Source organism: Berghia stephanieae, chromosome 2 (assembly GCF_034508935.2).
Source record: "Berghia stephanieae isolate SIO BIC M18660-M18661 chromosome 2, UCSD_Bste_1.3, whole genome shotgun sequence".
NCBI lineage: Eukaryota > Metazoa > Mollusca > Gastropoda > Nudibranchia > Aeolidiidae > Berghia > Berghia stephanieae.
In genome coordinates, this window is record NC_088361.1 from 63219712 (window position 1) to 63245595 (window position 25884).

At 34.4% G+C, this 25884-nt stretch overlaps 1 protein-coding gene across 3 annotated transcripts in view; it reads left to right on the top strand.

Moving 5' to 3' along the window:
* The window catches only part of LOC144965316 (uncharacterized), a 115934-nt gene that overhangs the window by 5260 nt on the left and 84790 nt on the right, over nt 1-25884 (top strand). For 2 of the 3 annotated variants that reach the window (XM_078900541.1, XM_078900540.1), the window contains exons 4-25: nt 108-229; nt 1569-1664; nt 2464-2661; nt 4113-4157; nt 5901-5986; nt 8985-9137; nt 9812-10076; nt 14034-14155; nt 14776-14926; nt 15941-16172; nt 16722-17067; nt 17940-18249; nt 18631-18801; nt 19653-19896; nt 20275-20583; nt 21032-21315; nt 21695-21843; nt 22215-22477; nt 23059-23189; nt 23597-23760; nt 24468-24610; nt 25604-25800. In XM_078900541.1, coding sequence (XP_078756667.1) covers nt 108-229; nt 1569-1664; nt 2464-2661; nt 4113-4157; nt 5901-5986; nt 8985-9137; nt 9812-10076; nt 14034-14155; nt 14776-14926; nt 15941-16172; nt 16722-17067; nt 17940-18249; nt 18631-18801; nt 19653-19896; nt 20275-20583; nt 21032-21315; nt 21695-21843; nt 22215-22477; nt 23059-23189; nt 23597-23760; nt 24468-24610; nt 25604-25800 — 4181 coding nt within the window. Of the gene's footprint in view, nt 1-107; nt 230-1568; nt 1665-2463; nt 2662-4112; nt 4158-5900; nt 5987-8984; nt 9138-9811; nt 10077-13480; nt 13565-14033; nt 14156-14775; nt 14927-15940; nt 16173-16721; nt 17068-17939; nt 18250-18630; nt 18802-19652; nt 19897-20274; nt 20584-21031; nt 21316-21694; nt 21844-22214; nt 22478-23058; nt 23190-23596; nt 23761-24467; nt 24611-25603; nt 25801-25884 lie in introns of those variants that run through there. The other variant, XM_078900542.1, reaches the window with a different exon arrangement.

A 25884-nucleotide genomic window follows, 5' to 3' on the forward strand; every position in this document is an offset into this window, starting at 1 on the left:
AAATTTGGCTGTTCTATCCTGCCTTGAAATGATCTATCAACAATGTGTTTTTATTCCGTATAAATAAATATCTCCCTCTTCTAACACTATTCTATTAAAATTTTCAGATTTTGTACATTTACATGTAAATCCGGATACAAGTTCCAAGGAGTACGAGACAGAGAATTTCTCTTCATTTGTGATGTTGCATCCGGATTCTATGAACCACCCATAACACCAGACTGCATACGTAAGATATCTTAGTCTGTGATAGGAAACATAATTGACCCTATAAATATTAGGTTAGATTGACGAGTTTATAAAAAAATAACGGAGAAGCGGCTTGGGGGGGGGGGCAGGGGGGGGGGTAGGGGGTGAAGTAGGAAAAAAGTAATCTTCGAATTAGAAAATCACTTTAAAAAATTATTAAATTTTTTCTTAAAAATTTTTCTTAACGATTTGAAAGGTGTGGTGGTAGAATATTGGAATAAATAATTAAATATTTTGATAGGAGTTTTAAAGAACACGTAGGAGTAATTGTTCTGAAGTGTTTACATCGCTTTCTATGGAGTGGTCAACAGATTCAGATACATTATCATTAAATTTTAAACATGACGCATAATGTCAATTGTCATGACCCGTTATCTATAGGAGTGGAAAGCATATTTTATCCAATCAACTTCCTTCCCACGCATAATCAGTTGCAAAAGTTTATTATCGAACTCTTACAAAAGACAGGTTTACAATCGACTTATTAAGAAGGCCCGTAGCTTATCTGATATCCATAAACCCGAGACTTTTTGGAAACGTTTGACCAAAACGATACACGTGTTATGTAAGCGTAAAGTGCAATATCCATTCAACCCGGGATGCCTAGCCACGCGGCTTTCTGTCTGGTTTCAACCTCGAAGTTATTTTTTTTTCGTTGCGACCGGTGAGCCTACTGTGGCTATCTGCTTCAGCTTTTTATTCTCTCGTAATTGGATTCAATAGTCTGATGTCAAGTCGCCCAGCAACGGCGAGCAGCGTGGTTCTAAACAAAGAAAATCGGTACTTTTTACTCTTCATGCTGGCTAGAACTTTTCATTTGTCATGGGATCAGAATGTATAAAAGTCAAAACATGGTCATATTTATAATGTTTCTTCCTCTGGATACACTTTCATGCTCGTCGGAGAAATATTTTCATAAGGGCGTCCGCCATTGTTCCGATAGTTTAGAGCCAGTTACCAAGTTACCATGCGTCATTACGAGGGAAGTGACGTCATGACTGTTGAATAGTATTAAAATCAAATTATTGACACCAACCTGGAGAAATGACAACGTCATATATTTATTTCTTAAAACTCATAATACTACTACTGTTCAGTGGATTTTAGGTTAGAAAGCGTGAATTGCGGTGTGTAATTTACAGTTCTCTCTCTCTCTTTCTCTCTCTCTCTCTCTCTCTTGCTCTCTCTCTCTCTCTCTCTCTTTCTCTCTCTCTCTCTCTCTCTCTCTCTCTCTCTCTCTCTCTCTCTCTCTCTCTCTCTCTCTCTCTCTCTCTCTCTTTCGTCATAATGAGAATCCATGTTATATTCTTGATATCCAGCTGTGTGTGATCCTCCTTGTTTGAACGGAGGGACCTGCTCATCCCCAAACAACTGTACATGTAAAGCTCCATACTATGGAGACCGCTGCATCCACAGTAAGATTTGAATGTATCTATCCATCCATCTATCTATCTATCTATCTATCTATCTATCTATCTATCTATCTATCTATCTATCTATCTATCTATCTATCTATCTATCTATCTATCTATCTATCTATCTATCTATCGATATGTATATCTATCTATCTATATATAATATATATATATATATATATATATATATATATGTATGTATATATCTATATATATATATATATATATATATATATATATATATATATATATATATATATACTCTATGTCGGAATTTAATCTACAGACCAATTCAATTATATATAATTTTATATTCTATCTTAAAGTTTCTTTTGTAGCTATTTAAACGTTTGTTGTGTTTATTTTTTAATTACTTCATGGCACATCAGAATGTGCGATAAAATATCCCTGATTTAGAAACATCTGCAATAAACCTAAGTAATAATAATAATAATAACAATAATAATAATAATAATAATAATAATAATAATAATAATAATAATAATAATAATAATAATAGATGGTATTTTTATACCGTATTTTCAAAATTATATAATGCTCAATGCGTTAATGTTTATTTCTATCTGAAGATTGCGTTTTAAAATATTAGAAACATTCAATGCGTCCAATCTTGACATCCGACTTATATTCACCATAAAATTGTTGCAATAACTGTGTTCCACAAAGGATAAGAAACACCCGCTTCTCTAATTCCCTTATGATCGTGATTAATGATAACTCATTCAAGAAACTTGGTCCCTTAACAAGTCTTTTTTTTTTTCTCTCTTCCATCCAACAGGCCATCAACTGTGTGCTGAGCCCAAGCCTCCTCGGTTTGGAAGCATGCAATGCACCCCTGATGGAAGAGGTGGTAAAACATGCGTGCCGGTTTGTTTGCCCACGTTCAAGTTCGAATCAACTCCCCCTGCCAAATATGTTTGTGGACAAGACGGTACATGGTCACCTGATGTGACCAAAATTCCCGATTGCATTCAAGGTACTATTACTCAAATTTAGATGAAGCGGCCAAATGATTGGGTTTTTAAAAAAAAAATACGAAAGAAAAAAAAAAAGAAAAATAGATTAAATGGTTTAAAAAATATGAATTACTCCATGTACTCATTGGCGATGGAGTTACAGATTGCCACTCGTTAGAGGGATAAAGATTTCATAATAATATTGTTCCTGATCTGTTGTAAAGTTTAAAATAATGCATTTTTTTATTTTATAAAATCAATGCAAAACACATAGTAAGAGAGGGGGACATAATTTGCTTGATTTTATCTCCTGATGCAAATTATGTGAACCACAATTGCCATCTTGACTCTTGGGAGTTCTCAGAGACACATTCTAAACAACATGAGCAATCAAAATGCTGGTGACAGTTGTTCTATCAAAGAACAAATTAAAGACGAGATTACATTTCTTTTAAATTTTAATTTTCTCATTCTTTATCTTTACTTGTTTCACGGAAAGCGCAAATTGCTCTGAGGTCTTGCATTGTTGTTCATGCTGTATTGGTTGAAACCATTAACATCTCTAGCTAGATGATAAATGTTGAAACTGTAAAATTAGATATCAGGACTGAGCTGACTTGAGCCCCGCCTTCAAAAGGTTAGATACATTCTAGGTAAATGACATGACCAACGAATGATATACTGATACTGGAAAGGAAGTTGGTTTTGAGGGAAACATCTAAGTATTCCAAAAATTGGGGTGTTAGCCAGACCTTTCGTACGTATTATAGATTGTATAGCAAAGTATCCCTCATTGCAACATTTTTTTTTTAACCCATCGAAAAAAAGCTTAATACAATTTTAAAAAACACACTTATTTTGTTTTCTTAGTTATCGAGCAATGCCTTATACACATGGCCCCCTCGCCCATTAAAAAAAACTAATTATAGATTCAACTAAAAGGTACGAAACATAAAATCGGATTATGTAACAGGGTACTGTTGCCAACGACTAAATGGATAAAGAAAAAGTACAAGTTATAATAATAAGTGAACAGTTTTGGATTATAATTTGATTTATTAATAGCATAAAATAGCCGATTTCGTATGCGTCCCAGTTTTAGACAGGGCGTAAGGAGAAACAAGAAAATGCTCATAAGAACCAATTGGTTCACTTGGTTAGCTCAGGCTTAGGACTAGAATGTACTTTAATAGGCTAGTAAAGAACTAAATTTAGTAATAATCTACATAAGACCAGGTCCAAGTAAAGCAGTGATGACGATTTGAGTCAATTCTCCACCATCCAAAGTGAGAAATTTATAATGACGATTGGCTGAGTTGGACCATAGGATTTCATAATTTGAAAATACAGTTGACATTTATTATGCTGATTTTTCTGGGAGTGCTGCGTACCACAGTACTCAGTAATAGCCGCCCATGCTTGGAAAACAACAAGAATGTCTCACCCATCTAGTTCATGTACTTTCTTTCAGAGAGCAACCACGTGACGACAACTAAGCCAGCGGTTGTGACACAAGGTAATTATGTCATCTCTCTCTCTCTCTCTCTCTCTCTCTCTCTCTCTCTCTCTCTCTCTCTCTCTCTCTCTATATATATATATATATATATATATATATATATATATATATATATATATAAGAGTAAGAATGGGGTCAAATAATAATAGAGAACACACAGGTCCTGGCCGTCTGAGAGCAAAGCATTGAATGGATGGATTTAACCTTGTCAGGACCCTCCCCCCCCCCCCACACACACCTAATCAAACTCGCGTGCCGGTACTCACACACACACAGACACACACACACACACACACACACCCACACATACACATGGTTAAAATTAAATAGGGAAAGAAGCTGACCGTACTCAATAATATTATTACCGATTGAAGCCAACATAAAATATTACCAGGTCATTGACCTCACGAATTGGAGTCACAATAATAATAATAATAATACTTCGGTCAACCCCCCTCCCAAACATATAATATTATCCGATATCAGCAGCACACACTTTGAAGGGACTAATCAGACACACAAAATGTGTGTTGATTGACCATAGGAGATGCTGACGAAATAAGCCATAGCTCACTTTTTTCACTAGAGATATTTTTTTTTTAACTTTCCTCGATGGGAAAGGTGAAAAGCGGAATTTTTGCCTTGAATGTGGAATGTGTGCCAATTAAGTGAAATTTTTCCGCGAAAAGCGGAAGGGTAGGAACCTCTATGTCAAGGTCATGCTTCTTGTAAATCGTGGAGACAGAAATAGCTGGTATGCCAATTTCCTATGCGATGATTTTCTGTCGCATGCCAAACTTTCCAAATGCATCGAATCTTCCTTTTCCGCGATAGGTTTGCCATTGTAGTTGTAGACTTGACTTGAATTCTTCTTGATAAAATTGATACTAATTAAGAGCGCCATTACATGGAATGGCCTGGGATTAGAACAAAAAAAAAATCTTGAACTTGAAGTTGCGACAATGTAAAATTTGAGGTGGAGAAATTAAAGTTATTCAATACTGCTTATGTACATTGAACAAGGACGTCAGGCAAAGCACCTACATCACATCGATGTGCGCCAATCGTTCGCGGATATTCTTAACCACTGAAAATTCTTACTGGTAGCTTTTTTTAACCAATGGAAATACTTGTTTATTTGTGATTTTATTGTAGTCATGAGTGATAAGAACATCGACTTAAGCGACATCGACTTATGTGGATTTTTTTTTTTTTTACTAATGCTATATATAGGAAGAAGGGGGAGGGACCAAGAAAAAAAATCGACTTGGGTAAAAATCGACTTAGGCAACGTCGACGTATCCAGAGTGTACTGTATATATATATATATATATATATATATATATATATATATATATATATATATATATATATATATATCGATTTCTGACAAATGAGAGCTTCTGCCCATAGCTGCACGCACGCACACACACACACACACACACACACACAATCACAAACACAAACACATTATTTTCATTCTGTCACCTCTGTTTTTGACATCTTTGTCATGGAAAGTACTCTAGTCGAATATGTACTTGTGTTGGTCATTGATGATACTGAACTATCATCATATTCCATCACCACCACCACCACCACCACCACCACCACCACCACCATCATCATCATCATCATCATCATCATCATCATCATCATCATCATCATCATCACCATCATCCTTATCGTCATCCTTTCCACTTGCATCGATATTAACTACGTTTTGACTATAAAATTCTCTCTTAGCAACACGAATCAACCGACAAGCAATGTGTGCGTCTTGGGGCAATGACCACTATCGTACTTTTGACAGCAAGATCTACACTTTCCAGGTAACTGTTTTTTATTAACTAGTGGAGAGAACTCAATGTCTACGTGAAAATAAGGATTTTACGAATGGGCACTCATCTATTTCAGTTATTATACTACTGTATTATGAAAATTAACATAGATCGAGACGTATCTGTTGAGCCATCAAATATAAAAAAAATAAAGTCTATAGGTGCACGGAAATGAATCTGACATGCAACAGGGCGCCAGATGGCGATTTCCAACGTCAAATGAATGACTTAAATTATGCCCTAGCAGATTTTCTAGATAACCATTTGAGTCAACAGGTGATTGATTTACCCTTAATTAAAAAACAATTTTGCGAGTTACTCGTAAATCAATCTGTAAAAAGTATTTTCTAATTTTTAGATTTGCCATTAGTTCTGTGCTCATTGGCAAAACTTAAACATGGGCTGTACTGAACAAACTTGACCCCCACATGCACTCTATTGAGTCAGAATACATATCACAACATTTTGCGCCCTGGTTTCCAATTTTTGTATCAGTTGATAACGCGGCCAGTTGAGTTGAGGGGGGGGGGGGGCGTGGGAGGGAGGGAGCCGGGCAAGAGTTGTTTGTTTTGATTTATTATGATGTAATTCTGTTTAGATAGTTCTTCAGAGAATATATATATATATATATATATATATATATATATATATATATATATATATATATATATATATATATATATATATATTTAAAGTGCCCGAGTCTCCAAGATTTGTCCTGGATAATAAAAGCAAAAATCCGTTGACCCAGATTGTGAATAAAACGAAATTGATTATATATTTCTGATCCTCCTCCCCCCCCCCCCCCCTCCTCGGGCAGTGCATTTTATCAGTGGGCCTGTAGGGAACCACCAATGTGACGCATTAAACAGACATTTTTCTATTTGGATCGTACGGCAGTCTTGCAATAAGAACTTGTCTCAGTTCAAGTTTCATGGCAGGGAAGGGGTGCTAGACAATTGTGTGGAATATGCATACATTACGCTCTAGGAAATCGGTCCACATAATGTATTTGTAAGAAATAAACTTTTTAAAAAACGTACTGTTATATAGAGCAATATCCACTAAATGTGCTCAAAGCGCTTTACAAAGGGTCCCTGACCAACAGCAACACGTGACATTTAGAACGAGACATGACGCCTGTTAGGCGATATTACAATTTTTTTCCGACAGAGACAACGCTGTTGACGGCCAGGCAGTCATTTTACACCTGAGTACGGTGAGAGAATTTGAGTAAAGAGTCTTTTCCAAGGACTCAATTATGCGCCGAGCGAGGCTCGAACCCAGGACCGTCCGATCCGAAATCGAGTGTCATACCACAAGACCACATAGCCGCATGTACTTGTCAGAAATGGCTTATAAAGGTGTTTTTGTCTTTTCGATGAAAACTGGGATTCCCCAATAACAATATGATAGATCCAGTTTGTTCATTTCTGCATATGTTAACAAAATGTTAAAGTAAAATTTGCACTTTAAACAATATAATCTTATTTCAGCACTATAAACGTTGAAATGATATTTAGAAATCTTTGAATCCATTTTTCTCAAGACCACTTTTCTACAGAATATCTACTGCAAATGGCCATAACTCAGCCAATTTGCATCATTTTTTATCATAAAATACATCGTAAAATAAAGAGCACTGTTTATTCTTTTACGCCGCAACATTAAGTCCATATTACTCAACATGTGAGTGGACCATTTCTCTGGAGCGCATCACATAATATACTTAAAACAATTATTATTCTCCTACTCCATGTTTATTTGAAAATAGAAACAAGTATTAAAGTAAACGATGTGAAAGTAAATATCTTAACAAATAATTAAAATAATCCCAAGGAAAACAACAAAACAGAGACCAAAACAAAAACGAACAAACGAACAAAGTCAACAAGTACTTCCATCATGCCAAAGAGCGTTTGTTGCTGTTTGTGTTGTGTGTGTGGGTGGGGTGTGTGTGCGAGTGTGTGTGTGTACGTGTGTGTGTGTGTGTGTGTGTGTGAGAGAGAGAGAGAGAGAGAGAGAGAGAGAGAGAGAGAGAGAGAGAGAGAGAGGGAGGTTTGTTTTTGTAAATTTTTGTTTTTTTTTTCTTTTCGATTTAACATGAAAAATGCCGAACTCGCATCTATGACGCCAGTTTCTCCCGAGAGAAGAGCTTGAAAAATACTTCCTCGTAAATTATATTATTAAATCAAGACTTGGATATTTCGTGTAACGTCCGATGTTCGGCCAATTGGTTTATCCGATCCTCTCATGAAATAAAGACCAGCATTTTGAAGGAAAGGGGAGTGGTTTATCAAATTGAATCTTTAACTTATATTATTCTTTAGTTTAAATAAATATAATTTAGCTAGTCTCGTGATAAGCGACATCCGGTAATATGAAACTAATCGAGAGTATCCTTAATTAGATTGAAATCTCTTTAAAAAGAACGTTATCTCTTTTCCTTTTCACTACGCGCACAGATTTGCACGTCTGATGGCCTAATGCAATTATGGAGTTTGATGTCTTTGGATTTGATTTAATATTTTAATGAAGAATATTTTGTGTTGGTTTTAAAGTATTTCCATTTCATCAATGATCTCAAAACAACTTGGGTTATAAGATAAGATATACTTTATTGATCCTGAATGGAAATTATCATAAAGCTACACATCATTCATCGTTAGCACAGATTTATACGCTGTCATGAACTAATTGACGAATATATGTAGCTAATTAAAAGCAAAATAAACATCAAATATAATATAATAAATTAAAATATCCATAAAATATATTGCAGTTACAAGCAATGCTATAAAAATTGGACATGAAAGTAGAGTAGAGTTGTAATAATGGATTTGTAATGTAACTAGAATTTTGAAAATAAAAAGCGAAGGATTGATCATAGCCAACACAGGTTGATAAAAAGTAAATTTGAATGTATAACGATCTGTAAATAACTAAACGTCGACCATCCACTAAAATGACTATTTCCCTTCTATTTTAGGGTAACTGCCGCTACGTTTTAGCATACGTACCAAACGCCTTCGAGATTATGGTTGTTAATGGACAAAACAAAGAAGTTGAGATATTTCAGGGCAACAGCAAAATACGCTTACAAGTTGGCGGAAATGGCCCCGAATTGTCTTGGGACAACCAGGTGAGTTGTTATATGTTTCGCTCATAGGATTAACGAAAAGGGACTTGCTATTTCTCAATCAATTTACGACTGAAAATCTTAGTGCTAAATTTAATCAAATCACACAATGCAAGTTTTAGAAAATTGGGATTTAGATTTGAGTCCGAGTTTTAAAACGCTGGACCTAAGTTAACTTCAATATTAAAAAAATATCATGTAAAATTGGTGTATGAATACACGTGTTTTATGTCCATTTTTTATCCTTTACTTATTGAAGGAACATTCTTGTAAACATGAATTCAGTGCTTTCAATACAAAGGCATTCAATGTTATATTTAAAATCCGGGGTGAAATAGTGTGATAAGAAAAACAGAATGATGGGTTCCTTTAAGGAAATTTGCACAGCATCCTAAATAAAAAAAATTTAATTAAATTTATTACAACTGAAGTAGCACTCACTATTCACTGCTTGCTTTACTTACTTTACATTCCCCACATCCCATTCTTTCCCGTGGAGTTATAATTTGTACTCGATTAAATTTCTGGTTTCAAAATAGTAATAAAGTCTAATTACGTGGTCAAATAATGGGATGTCGTAAATAAATATTGTTGATTCCATTATTCTCATGGACTTGCTCTGTTTCCAATATCTCATATCCCAATTATTCTGTATTATGATTAATGTTTTTATTCAGGTCCTGACGGTTCCAGGGTCAAGAGATGGAACCGTTTTTCAAAAGGTAGGAAATTACCTCACATTGAGCAGCTCGGCCGGTTACAATATCAAATGGGATGGAAGGAAATCCGTCTTTATTCAAGTGTCTGACGACCACAAAGGAAGGTTGAGTGGTCTATGCGGGACTTACAACGGTGATAGAAATGATGATTTCACTACCCAAGATGGCAGAGTCCTCAGCTCTGTGGCAGACTTTGGCCAAAGCTGGAAAAAGACTGACCTCGGTAAGCAAGACGATGTAGCCCGCATTTCAGAAGTATTATGTAATATAAATATAACATAATGCAGGTATGGTGCTAAATCTTAACACTACACGCCATAGTTTGTAGCGCTAGCGCCTCATGGTGTCACGACTTGTACGAAAAGCAAGCGATATTAAGCCTGGTCAGTGACCAGACCTGACCTCATGTGAGGCACATTACAAATGGTCAATTCGAGTGTCAATGATTAACTGGTTATTGGTGCTTTGGTAAAATGCAGCACTGACCAGTCGGTTATAACGTATCTACACGTGCAACCTTGAATGTTTATAGTCTTATTAATAGAAGTTAGCGAGAACTAATCATTAAAAGGGCTGTCTAAAAAAATATCAAAGAGCTGAGTTACGTTGATTTCGTTCCATCTATCGGCAGCGACGGATATTGTAAGGGATGTATTTAGGCAGTGACACTTTATTTACTCAAAAAGTGTGTTGAACATGTTTCTTGTAAAAGTGAAAGTGAAAGTAAGACAAGAGTTAAGAAGAGGAGGGGGAAACAGGTATAACAAGGGCTGTCATTATTCCCAGACGCCTGTCTGGGGATAATAAAAATTCGTTATCCCCAGACAGGTGTCTGGGGATAACCAATTTTTGTTATCCCCAGACACCTGTCTGGGGATACTATCCCCAGACGCATGTAGCAAGTGGGCAGAAAGATTTTATGCAAAATGCCAAACTAGGCGTGAAAAATACCAAATATTCTGGAAAAAATACTAGTGGTTGTGTCCCAAAACAGTTAATATATCAAGTGATATTTAACACAAGATGAAAGTAAATAGTGATCAAATGTCAAATCCAGCTCTTTTAAAAAAAAATATTTTAAAGCAAATGGATCAATGAAATTTCTTTTGTTACTTTGATCTGAAAACGTCAAACTGGCAATTCGACTTTTTATTTTCAACCAGGAAGAAAGTTGTTAATCATCAAATCTGTTCATAGTCCACCAACCATTTAAATTTTCATTACCTACCTACCTGTTAACTTTATTGACCATCTCTTGTTTCTATAATTTGCTCATTCTGGCCACAATTTTGGGGACGACCGGGAATAATTTTTATGTCGCGGACGAATTCCTAGGCCATGGTGTTGTTCGCCCCAAAGCCCAAAACCCACACTAGGGGAGGGCATCCGGGTCACCAAAAGGTCAACGATGCTTTAGGTTTTGAGAAGTCAGGTCATCGACGACTGAGAAGGTACCGACCTCGACTTAGTTCTCGATGCTTTTCTCGTCTCGAGAATCTCGGTCGTCGATGCTTCTCGTATTGAGTCCCGAGTCCCGAGTCTCGAGACTATACTGCGCGAGCGACGCACGCGTTACTAACAATGTGTACTATCTGCATTGTTCACCCCTCTCTCGTCGGCGATGATTTCAGCGAAGCTCGAGACTTTTTTGCGTCTCGATGCTTTTTTGAGTCTCGAGACTCAAAAAAGTCTCGAGCATCGCTCTAGTCATCGGTGCTTTCATTCAATACCTAGTCATTGGTATTGGGTATTGACGTTATATCATATTTTAAACAGCTAACAAAACACAAACGTCGTAAATAGATCAAAATGGTTATAGGTATCAATGTTTTATTATTATACAAAGTGAATTTATTTAATGTATTTTAAGTTTTAATACAAAAAAGCCATCCAAAGCTCAGTTGAAGTGCTACTTCTCGGGAATTCCCGACTTTTCCTTGGTCATCGAGTTCGGGAAGTTTTGAGTGTTGGTGGCCGATGACTTGAGGTATCATCGAGACTTCCGCTCGACACTAACCCACACCTGTTATTTTCCTGTCTGCTTCGCACAAGACAATACAATTTAGTATCACACGTCCACAAAACTAGATCCAACAACATACTTTTATTCGAATCAGAGATAAAAATAACTACCAAAACAAGGAAGCAAAAATGGTGGAAATATGTTTAGCTCATATATGAATTTAAAACATTCCGATAGCGGTGTGGATAGGCAGCTCAGTGGGTTAGGCCACCTTTCATTTTACTCCTTTTAGCTGCACAGATTCGACCCAGTTGCGACCGCCCCCCCCCCCCCGGACACACACACATTTTTTTTTTTTTTTACTTTTTCTTTCTTTCTTCCCAATTGGTTTTCATTGTTTTCACTTTTGTTCCGAGTTCCGAGCAAGAGTTTTTTTTTAATCAGTTGAATTTTTTATTTCTCCGATAATATTATTTCATTATAATTTAATTTGCTCTAGATCTATTATTGTTTTTTTTTTTTTTGTTTTGGTCAAATGATAATAATTATAATAATAATAATAATAATAATAATAATAATAATAATAATAATAATAATAATAATAATAATAATAATAATTGTAATATTTGTTATTATTATTACTATTACCATCATAATCATTATTATATTATTATCAATAATAATATTATTTTTATTATTAATACTCTTATTATCATACTATTACTATTATTATTATTATTATTATTATTATTATTATTATTATTATTATTATTATTATTATTATTATTATTATTATTATTATTATTATTATTATTATTATTATTATTATTATTATTATTATTGTTAACACTATTCCCTGCTCCGAGGGAAATCTCTCTTTTTCTTTTTTTTTTTTTTTTATATTTTGACCTAAACCTTAGAGTTTGTTTTTTTTTTTTGCTAAACCTTTATGTAAATGTTCCGTTTCTGAGCATGAATTTCTTAAATTGTTTTTATTTTTTAAAACAATTATTGTTTTTATTTTTAAAACAATTATTGTTTTTTTTTTCTCCTCTATCTGACCATTTGGTCGCTCTCTGAATATTTCTGTTTGTTTGCTTTTTAATTATTTATTCTTTTTAGACACTATTTGAGATCGGAGTGGGGACGAATATATTTGCTAGAAACTAGAAAAAAAAAAAAAAGAGAGAGAGAGAGAGAGAGAGAGAGAGAGAGAGAGAGAGAGAGAGAGAGAGAGAGAGAGAGAGTTTAATAATATAAAAAGAGGTGGGGGGAGGATGGATGGGACATTTATTCCTTTCAACGTTCTGTAAAAAGAAGACGGAATTTTAAAAAAAAAAAAATACGTTACCAGGATTCGAACCCACAACGTCGATTATGGTCAAACTTCCAGGCAGACGACTAAACCATTCGGCCATGACACCCACTTCGAAGTCGACGCATATTGTGTATATGTAGTAACAACTGATTTTAATGTTGATAATTTTATGTTTTTATAGATATTTTATTAACTTTCCTTATTTCTATGTGCATCTGGAAACATTCCATGTTCTGGAATGTGGATAATTGTTTAAAAGAGCGGCGTTTCAAATATGCGTCTGGGGATAGTAAAAATTTGTTATCCCCAGACAGGTGTCTGGGGATAACAAATTTTTATTATCCCCAGACACCTGTCTGGGGATAATCACAGCGTATAAACAAGTAAAAGTGGTTAAATGTTTCAAATTTTCCAAACTTTAAAAGATTTGGTAAGAGTTGGTGTGTCGGCACTCTGTACATAGCATTGTCTCTGTTAGATACTGCGATATTCCAGAAGAACAGATTTGTGTAATAACCAGGTGTTGATGAAAGTTACTGAGAGAGAGAGAGAGAGAGAGAGAGAGAGAGAGAGAGAGAGAGAGAGAGAGAGAGAGAGAGAGAGACTTTCTTACGGCTTAGCAAACTTTTATACTCTAAATCACATTAAGGATGATTGTCACCATAGATCTCGTGTCACCCTTCAGCTTAGTTTTACCTATTTCAATAAATAATATTAAAATCGGGCATTAACTCTGCTTGGGCTTGATTATGATTAGCTCAAATTGATAAGACAAAACAACAAGCTGCCACATTCTATCTTGCAACGTACTTGATAAATTGCTCTCTCAATATGAGGTTTTATATAAAAAAAGCTTTCTTGTGGATTGTGATTTTATTGTCATATTATGACTCTTTCAGGTCAAGTTTGTCAAGATGTAGCACAGCAAGGAGGATGCTCTGCAAACATTGCAAGAATACCAGTGGCTCAGTCCAAATGCCAGGACCTCAGCACAGACCCAGATTTCATTCCATGCCATCATGTGAGTAGATATCTCCTGATTAATGTTGCTGTAATGGAGATATAAATAAAACTGCCAATACAACGAACCAAAAAACAAAACAAAAACATAACACACATCTTAGTCTTAACTTCTACAATATCTGGCTCAGAAATAAAAGATTATGTCTCCCCCACTCATAAAAACAATGACTCACTACAAACTCCATGACTTTCACAAACACAATCAGCACCATCATCATGAATATAGCTACCATATTCATCATCACAACTATTATCAATACTAATGCTGCAAGCATAACATGACATCCATAGCAATCCCTAGAAACATGGCTATATCAGTATATCTATTGATGCTACACGTTTAGCTAAAAAAAACTCACAACATCTGCCAGCTAGATAAACGTACCAGCACACAAACTAGGTCTAACCTTAAACATTTATAATCTGAAAGATAGAATTTAGTGAGAACTTATCATTACTATGGCTGACTAAAAGCAGTTAGAAAGAGCTGATTGATGTCATCTTCGTTCCATCTAAACTTTCCATTCACTGTGTCTCATACGATCATCAGTTCCTACAATTTTACATGACAAGTACTAGAGTTCAAGCAAAACACATACCTATATTATTGCTCTACAGGCTGTGGATCCCAATGACTATGTCGAGGCATGTACAACAGACTGCTGTAACTCGAACAGTGATGACTGCATGTGTACTTCCATGGAAGCTTATTCCAGAGCCTGCTCTGCTAAAGGAATCAAGCTTAACTGGAGAAAAGCTGGAAGATGTGGTAAGTTACATATTATGTAAAGATTATTTTTAAGCAGATTTGTGACCCACCTCATCAAACCGGTGTAATGTTGGGATGAGGCAGATGCCTCTCAAAGTGAAAGTAAAATATAAATATTATCTGAAATATGAAATTTTGGATTTATGCACTTTATGAAACTATAATATGTATTCTCTTTAATGAAATAAATAAATTATCCCAATTTAATATTTTAAACAATAAATTCTATTTTCAGCATCTAAGTATCACTCCGACATAATACTGTTTTGAGCTCATATTTTGGGTCATATTTTTATATTTTTACTAAGCCTCTTAGGCTCTTATTCAATATTTTTGGATTTAATGTTAATACCTGGTTAATATCTGAATTTTGTGCATTTTGGTTGGGGAGATATAATGTGTGTTTAAAATATTTCCTTAGATATCCCGATAATGGTTTACACTCAGGACTAAGATATTAATATCAAAGTAAACCCGACGCATTGCCAATAACAGTTTGTGACATTGATAATAGGTTCAATTATTTTTTGTTTTTTTTAATGTTTCATGCATTAACAATACAGGAAATAAGTTAAGAGTGATTTTTAGAAAGTGAAATGTTAGAAAAGAAAAAAACAATTGCCTTTCAGTTTCAGTTTGTTTCTTGCCCATTTCTATTTTTATCAGATAGAATAGGCATAAGTTTTATAGCGGTTATAAAAGTAATCGTCTTGCACCCAGCACCCAAAAAAAACATTGTTGTAATCACTCAGATTAAGTTTAAACATATTGATGCAAGGCATTTTCTTGCCTTTCTTCCAATCGACTATGGCTCTAAACATGGCTTATATCTTTGAACCCCATTTTAAATGCCACACTTTGTGAGGAAGATTTCTACTTAGACAAACAGTAAACTTTATCTTAAGCTTGTGTCATTAATGACAAGTGGCTTGTGGCATGACTTGATTAGATATTGCAACAATGCAGTTTTGCAAAACTTCGTAGACGACTTAAAACTTTTATATTCATTTTCAGGAGTATCTTGTAGTGGTGGTATGATTTATAAAGAGTGTGGAAGTCCTTGTATCAAGGATTGCTCAAATGCCAATGCAGCATGCTCTGATTCAACCTGTGTTGATGGCTGCTTCTGTCCTGATGGTCAAGTACTTCAAAATGGCCAGTGTGTGCAGGTCGACCAATGTCCATGTGAACACAACTCACGCTCATACACACCAGGACAGACAATCCTGAGACAATGTAACACATGGTAAGGAAAATCCCTGTGTAAAGTTAAGAAATCTATTAATTTTAGCTGAAGAAAATAATATTTAAAAGATAAAGCATTGAAATTGTTATTACTCATTTTAAAATGTTTTAGATTTTAAATGGTGAAACAATTATAAAAGACATATTGAACAAAAAACGTATTCTATCATATTTACAATGAAATAAGTTTTGCCAAAAGAAGTAAATTAATATGAATAATAACAATAATATTTCATATATTCTTAGAATATAGGACTCAAGAAATGAGCACTTTTTGCATCAGAAATCTAAATGATTTCAAATGAATATATTATCTGTTTTTCAGTTCTTAACTTGTATTTGATGCTGCATTGTAAAAGTGTAAAATAAAACTAGAGATTCACATAAGTTTGAGTAAAAGAAAATCTAATTGAAAAAGTGAAAATGAGTGAAAGAATGACAATTGAGTCTTTAATGTTTGTAGATTTAACGTTTTATCTCATGTCACATACCTTTTGCATTAAAAAGAGCATAACAATGCAAACTAGAATGGAATCTTCTTCATCCCCAGCACTTGCAAATCTGGAACATGGGACTGTACAAGAAAATCTTGTGAAGCAACTTGCTCTGCAACTGGAGATCCCCATTACCAAACTTTTGATGGCAAACGTTACAATTTCATGGGTACTTGCTCCTATTACCTGATGAAGGACAGAGACTTTAGTATCATCACAGACAACATTCAGTGTGGACACGGAGATGCTTCTTGTACCAGAGGGATCAGTGTGGACATCAATGGTTTGAATATTAGACTAGATCACAACCATCAAGTCTTCATTAATGGAAGAGAAATCACGACATTACCTTATGAAGCACCTGGAATTAAAATTTCAATGGTCTCATCCCTTTTCATGCAGGTTTGTATAATAGACTTAAATTGCTGTTTGTGTTATGGCTTTAGTGAAATATATTTTTCTTCATCGTTTGTAAAGAATATATGTGACCCATTGCCTCAAAATGGTATTATGTCAGGTCGGTTTGGTTAGTAAAAATTGAAGTCATAGCAAGAAATATGAGACATATGCTTACACTTTTTTTGTTTTATCGAAAAGAGAGTCACACTCTTAAAAAGCTAAAAAATAAAATGTTACACTTCTGACCATTTTAACTTCAAAGTCATATTTTGTTATCTTACATAATACTGGATTGAGATGGTGGTTCACTTATTATGTATATTGTTTTTTTTGTTTTTTTTGTTTTTTTTTGTTTTTTTATTTTTTTTATTTTGCCATAAAAAAGTTACGCTATGGTGCAATTTCTACTTTATCCTGAAGTCAACTCTTTTTAAGCAAGAATGCCAAGTTGAACTAAAAAATGAATGTTTCTCTTTACTTTTTTGATAGAAGATTTACTACCTTCAAATATTGATCCATTAAAACCAGGCATCATTTTGTTGAATCACTGTAATTCCTATTAAAAATGTTCAGCACTTTTGCTTTGTGTTGCATCTTCAACATTAAAAGATTTTTATATAGCTTTACTAATGTTTTACTATTGATATGATCCTGTCAGTGTAACAGAAAAACCCCTAGCAAATATAAGGGTTTTGAATTACTCTCAATACTTTTTAAATATACATTTTTTTCTCCTCTCCCTATAGGTTATTATGTTGCCATCCTATAATTTTAATTTGAGAGAAACCATGAAAACATTGAATTGAACATCTTGAGCAATGAATTCCATAAAACTAGGTGTTAACATGTTGAGATGTTATTTATCTCCCTTTTAGGCCAAACTGAGCAACGGTGTCACAATCTTGTGGGATGGACGTACTCGTGCATACATTAAGGCACCAACAACTTTCATGGGAAAAACAATTGGTATGTGTGGAACTTATGATGGCAATCAACAAAACGACTTCAAGACTTTGCAAGGCAATGTTGAAACTATCCCAAATGCTTTTGGAAATCACTGGAAAACAGAACAATCATGTCGAGATATGCCTCTTACTTCAAAACCAGACCCTTGTGAAGTCAACTCTCAAAGAAAAATTCAGGCTGTAGACTTCTGCAGCAAGATGAAGAGTGATATTTTCAAAAGTAAGTCTGAATAAAATAAAATAAATTTCTATTGACATTTCCCATCTTGAATTTAAATAAACGAAACAAAACACAATATTAGGTATAAAAACCCCATATGCCCACCTATTTAGATTCACAAGTCTTGTATTGTTTACTTTTTAAAAAAAAATTGTTATTTAACTAATTACTAAAATTAATTTTTTAAAAACATGTTCACAAATTTTGACCAATTTTGATATGCAGATTTTTAACACATCACACACCTCTGTATATGCATTCATTCAGAATGCTCACCCCCTTATCAGCAAACTTATATGCATACCAAAGCAAACAAACAAACACACACATATTCCATATTCAAAGCTTGAATAATTCTATACAACTATTTTTTTTTTCCAGATTGCCATAATGTAGAGGATGTCAATCCATACTATGAAGACTGTGTGTACGATCTGTGTGCTTGCACAGAAAACATGAAGGATTGCATGTGTCCTAACATTGGTGGCTACGCTGATGCTTGTGCTGCTCAAGGCGTAAAAATTGATTGGAGACTTCAAATTTCTGAATGCAGTATGTATGAGGAAAAGCATTAATAGTTATGATATTTTTTAAAATTATTGTTATTTTGAAGTATGGACTTGATGTTTGATTTTCGTGTTAATGAAAAGTTTGGGAGCAGGCACTGGTGTAAGTTAAATATTTGAAAAAGTGTTATGAAATAGTGCCAAACAAAAGTAGAAAAAATATTTTTAAAATACTCACAAAAATTCAGTCTGCCTTAATTGAGGATTAAACCTCAGACCTCCTGAGCTGGCAATCTTCCTTCTGATTTGTTTAGCATTGTCTCATGTACACCATTTCATGTCTTTGTGACAAGATGTGTGTGGTACAATTATTGATTTTATTGGGGGTTTAGTGGATCAATTGCTTGAGCTCCTCACAAGCATGCTGAGTAAACAAAAATTCTGTTACACACATTTTGCCTGTGCCTCAAGCTTGTTGTTTTAGTGCATATTAAATGGTCAGATTGGCCTTGCAATTGATTGAAAAATATTCTACACGTTTTAATAAACGTATCAACTACTTCATGAGAATCTATTATTGACAATAGGTGTTAGATTACATAGTTATTTTGGATGCTTTATTTGATAGCTTTGCTAAATTTGTTCGTAAGAACATTAAAGAATCTTCCTTAGATAATAGCACATGGAGGGTAAAATTTTGATTAACTTGTGCTTTGGTTTAAAAAGGAGGAGTAGGGTGGACAATAAAAATGAGAAAAATCCTTAAATAATGAATTGTATTGAGATCTTTGTCCTAGTATGTTTTTAGAATAAGTATTTCTAACTATATAATACAAGCTAACATCTTAGTGAAGGTGAATGCATGTCATACATAAATATATTTATCCAAACTCACAGTGTTGCAGTGTCCCCCTGGGCAAGGATATCAGGTATGTGGAAAGCCATGTGAACACACTTGCCGAGACATTGCCCTCAACGTCGATGATTTGTGTGACCAGAAGTGTGTGGAAGGCTGTAACTGTCCTGACGGAATGACGCTCAATGCTGACGGTACTTGTGTATCAGTCTCTGAGTGTCCATGTATTTTCCAAGGCAGAGACTATCCACCAGGTTACACAACACTTCAAGGATCTGAAATCTGGTACTTATTTTTGTCAGTATTAAATTATCGATCCTTGCATAGAATAATCTTCATCTTTTATAGCAATGTGAAAAGTATCAATATTTATTATTATACTTTTTTGTTGTTGGTTTGATTCTTAGTTTTTAAAAACAAATTCAGACCTGCAACTCATGAGCAGATTTTCTTTTTCCAAATTGCCATTAATGTTATTATTTTCTATACATAAATCTGCCATTTATGCTATTCTTGTCATTGATGGTGTTAATTAAATAAAGGATAATACCCTTCTGCTTTTACCAAGTAGACTTTTAAAATAGTCATCTATATTTCAACGAAAATTTGTTTCTTTCAGTCTATTCATAAATGCATCATATCTTTTCTTCTTTTTTTTTTTAGTGTATGCACAAATGGAAAGTTCCAGTGCTCCAAGATCAGTTTTACAGATGGTGCCTCCATCAAGAAGGTTCAACCTATATGTGAGGACAATGCTGTGTTTACGGAATGCATGTCAAACTGTCCTCTAACTTGTGAAAATCAGTACAACCCACCCTCATGCAGCAATGCCAATTGCCAGAAAGGCTGTGAATGTATCCCAGGTTTCATCCTCGATGGAGATAAATGTGTCAATGCATCTATGTGCCCATGCCATCATGCTGGAAAAGCTTATTATGAGGGGGAGAAATATATCCAAGATTGCAATGAATGGTAAACTGAATTTTACTTTACACTCCTTTTTTTATTTGTTGTTGAAAATTCCACCTTATAGGTTGTTGTGGCTTATTTTTTCTCTTTAACAAAACTTGTTAAAGAATGAAGGCGCAGTCTTGTCTTAGATAATTTATGTTGTAAGAAGAAACAAAATACTAAATGTTCTTAAATAATGCCCTATTGTTATGTTACTAGTATTTTTATTGTTTAATGTTCAATTCGATATTCTAGTAGACAACTAGTTAAGGAGAAATGGATCTCAAAGTTGCAAGTTTAAGATAATGGGGTCAGTTTTTTTATTCTACATTTTTTAAGGCATAAGCATTTCTGGACTCCTCTTAAGTAAAAATCACTTTTGATATTTTTAGATTTTGAAGATTAATGATAAAGTGAATATAAAGTTTGACTGATCTACTTTTTTCCCCATCAATCTACTGTGTTTCAGTACTTGTGTCGGTCGTCAATGGCAATGTGACCAAAAGCCATGTCCATCAACATGTAGTGCTTATGGTGAGTCCCATTACACTACATTCGATGGACGCCATTATGAGTTCCAGGGAGCCTGTGATTACGTTCTTGTTCAATCAACTGACAACAGTCCTTACAACTTCATGGTCACTACAAAAAACACACAGTGTGGTACTTCAGGAGTGACTTGCACTAAACAACTGGAGATTGTTGTTGGCAAAGAGGGAACACCAGACTTCTTCCGTCTTCCACTTGTTTTAGGTTAGCACAAATTCATGTTCAAATGTTTGACTTTTATATCTATCTGTGAATGCTACGTGATAATAATAACAATAATGATAATCAAAACTTCCCTAGATTTTGCTTCATTCCTTTATTTGGTCACTACAATTTGCTGGTCGTTATTTAGTGAAAATTATGTTATCTTTCTTCTTTCCGATTTGATTGGGTTTTATTTGTTTGATATGAAACTTCTATTAAAAATAACTTTTAGATATTGAAAGTATTCCATAAACATATCCATCAGTCATTACTCTTTTAGCCTTCTAAAGAGAAAGTCAATGAAAAAATGGTGATTTGTGTTTTCAATAGCAGCATGATGACTTTATATGTATGATAATTTATTGTTGTTTTGCAACAGGCCAGTCAGTGAAACCGGAACCAGGATCACCATTTACAGTTAAGGAAATTGGTGACATGGTCTACATAACAACTCCTTTTGGATTATCTCTCCAATGGGACAAAGGCACACGGGTGTATGTGCGATTGTCAACAGATCATCTTGGACTGGTTAGTTGAACATAAAAGATATTTCATTCTTTTTTAATTTAAAAAAAAAGTGTTGATAAAAAATCATCCTTAATGTATATCTCCTTGTTTGTACTTTATATTGATAATTTATGGTTCTGGCTGGAACAGCCATAGTTATAATCAATACACAAAATGTCAAGTAACTTTACTGGGTTGTGACTGTTTAAAATGATTTAGTTAGAACTTTCCTAGCTTGCAAGATGTCAAGTTCAGTTTTGTGACATCAAACATAATCATTTTCTTTTACCAGCTCTCAGGGTTTTTTTAAATGTAAATAATTGTAAGATATAAATCAAGTGTTTCTTGTGCATTCAATCATTGATAAAATTGGCTTTTCTATGTGAATTTAGGTGGAAGGCCTGTGTGGTAATTTCAACCATAATCAGAATGATGATTTCACTCCACGCCAAGGTGGCTTCCCTGTAGTAAAGGCAACATCCTTTGGAGACAGTTGGAGGTTACAATCATCCTGTGCCCCGAGCCAAGAAATTACAGATACATGCCAGACAAATCCTCAGCGAAAGTCTTGGGCAAACTTGAAGTGCTCTGTCATTAGTTCAGATTTATTTGCGCCTTGCCATAGCTTTGTAGACTACAAGCAATACAAGGACAGGTAATTGGACAATATTTTTATTTCTTTTAGTTTTGTCTCTGTTGTTTGATGAACTTTTAAACATCATCAATATTCCTATTTCTCTTGTTGGACAAAGCATGCTTCAGTACTTGACATTATGTCCCTTTACTGCCGTAATACTTGCAGACAATTTCCAATTAAAATTCATTTTTTATTACATCCTGATTGTGAAGGCTAATCAAGGTGTTGTTTTCCCTAGTTATGATTAGGTAAAAATGAGATATAAAGAAAATTTTAGAATACAATAAGGTTTCACAGGTGTCAATACACTTCATCTTTTTCCTAGCTATGCAACTAAATTTCATCTCAATTGTAAAAGTTGCCTATTATTTGATTTTTCGTACTGTAACTTTAATAACATACACTATCTATTCCTAGGTACTTATTTACCCCCTGAGTCATGTGGATAATTTGTTCGAAATTCCTTACCTAAAGTTAGGTCCATTTGTTATGATCATTGTCACCCATTTATTCATGGATCATGGCCCACTTTAAAGACAACGAGACATCTCTGACATTAATGCTACTTAGATTATTGAAATACATTTATATGTTTCCAGATGTGTGTTTGATGCCTGTGGGTGTGATTTGGGAGGAGACTGTGAATGTTTATGCACGGCGATAGCCGCATATGCCCACGAATGTGCCATCAATAGCATTAATATCCTGTGGAGGAGCAATGATCTTTGTCGTAAGTAAAAAAAAAAAAGAATGAATTAAGGAGTGAATCTCCAATTATTTCATTGTTTCAAATTATTATTTCATGACAGTTTAATTCACAGTTTTAAGATATATCAGTTTTGTGAATATTACATGTATGTTTTAATGCGATTTGATTATGCATTTTCAATCATATGTAGTAATAATTTTAAAGTCATGACCACTTTTTATGTATTTAACTTGTTGTCTCAGTTTGATTTTGTGATATTGTTTCAAAAAGCTTAAGATATTTTTTTGACTGTTTTCTTTAAAAAAAAGCTCAAAGTGGTTATGCAATTTAAGTTTTTCACCATATTTCCATTTTTAGAAATTGTAAGGATTTGACCTGATTCAAATGATATAACAGTCATGTTTGTTTTAATGATCTTCAATCATCAGCTATTCAATGTGAAGATTGTGAAACATACAACCCTTGCATCTCCAATTGTCCCAAGAAGACATGTGAGAATAGACTTGTCTATGATCAGATTTCAAAAGATTGTGAGGACTCCCAAGGCGTGTGTTTTGAGGGTTGTGATTTACATCCTTGTCCAGAGGGCCAGGTCAGTAAAATGGAAGTCAAATAATTCATCTAAATATACACACTGAAATGGTTGTAATGAAACTAGCATTAAAGCAAAACTCCCACCAGTTTCTAACATTTTATTCATTTACGTTTTGTTTAATGGTGTCATTTTAAGAGAGTTTCATATAAAAACCAAATGACACAATTACAGATTCCAAATTCCATGCTCAAGAGTGCAATGCCAATGCAGTCGTTTATTTCCTCAACGATTCGAATTTAGAACAACCTGTAGTTAGCTCTGAGAACCTTAAACAGTTCAGAGACAGAATCGCTCCTGTGCCACTCTAAACACAAACATGCACACCAAAGTCTGCGACCCCAGGTGGTTTGCAGATTTGCAGGAGGAAGAAGAATATTTAACCTCTAACTTCACGAAAAAAATTAAATTGTGTCTGCGTGGATCAGTTTATTTAATATACATTTAAAACAATGTGTGAATCTTTTTTATCAGTCATTGTAAAAAGTACAGAAATGTATTTAAGACTGTAGGGTAACCCCCCCCCCCCCCCCCAAAAAAAAAAAAAAAGAAAAAAAAAACAAACTCTGAAAGAAGGGATGATTTAATTGTCTAAAAAAGTTAATCTGTTACATTTTATTCTAAATCACATTTATTAACTGATCTATGATGATATAGATATGAAAGGCAATAGCAAGTTTGATTGGCATTGATATTCTTGTTGACAGGTTTATGACTCTCTATCCGAACCTGTGAGTTGTATCCCTGAAGCTCTTTGCGAGACGCCTGCCTGTGATATAAATGGAAAGAAATACAGGGAGGGAGAACGAGTGGAAGATCCAACTGTGTGCAGGGAAAGCTGTGAAATATGGTATTTACCTCCCTTTTTAAAGTTGATAGTTAACAAAAGACGATAATGACCTCATAGTGCAATTCAAATGATATGAAAATTTGCCTGTGTAATTTAGATTCATTGGGTCTTGAATCTTTTTTACTTACAATTTTATCTCATTCAGAGCAGTTTGGAATATTGCAAGGTTGTTAAAGTGCTTCTCTTAGGATTTCTTTATTATTTGATTTTGTTTTTTATTGTTCAGATGTGTCTAAGAACATCATCAGCTATCAATGCATATCGAAACGTTTTATTATTGAAATTTATATGTGTGTGCAAAGAAAGATTGGGGAAACATCAATGCATTTTATTTTTATTGATTGTGTGTAGGACTGATTTTTTTTTTCTGAAGAGAAAAGCAATATCTCTATGAAAACCACAGTTAACCATATGATGTAAAAAGTAAAAGTAGTCCTTCATAGCCATTGGGCCCATAGAGCCAGAGTTTATCCCTGTTTCTATAACGTGGAACAGACAACATCAATTGCTTGCTACCCTTTGGATAGGATGCTAGTCTGTTGCAAAGTACTTTACACCAGATCTAACAGGCCCAGCTACCCATTTACTGCTGGGCGGACAGGGGGGAGGGGGGGTCTTGACTGCACCCGGGATAGATCTTGATCACTTTGCGTGTGAAGCGAGTGCTCTACCAACTGAGCTATCGAGACATCCCATATGATGTAATTCAGCACCTGTATTTTCTTGGGCTCTAAAATATATGTCATATTATTAGCAGTTAATAATTTACAGCCAACCTTATAATGACTCATTATTTTGCCGTTCAAACAGATTTGTATTAGCCGCTGAACTTATTTTAAGGTGTCGTGGCCCTCTTTCTAAATTACCTTTTGAAAAATATGAAGATGTTTTAGATTCTTATTTTAAGGTATTTATTTTCCGCACGCACTAAAAGAGCATGAATTGCGAATTTTAGACATTGTTAAAAACCTTTTTTTAATCTTTATTTTACAGCATTTGCCGGAAAGGTGTCCTGGATCACATAACGTTTGGCCAATGTGATCCAATCCCCATGAGTACCTTGAAACTCACACCAGGTCCTGGATTCAGTGGTAGCCCTGGTCCTAATCCTTCAGACAATCCTTTTGGCAAGACCACTGGTGTCTTTGGTCAATCCACTACTCCTGACTACTCTAAAGTTACCACCAAAGGTAAATGAGATGATTGCCCCAGTGTCAAGTGCTCCTTTTTGTGATAGTGCATCTTAATTGACTTAAATCATTTTCAACAATTAT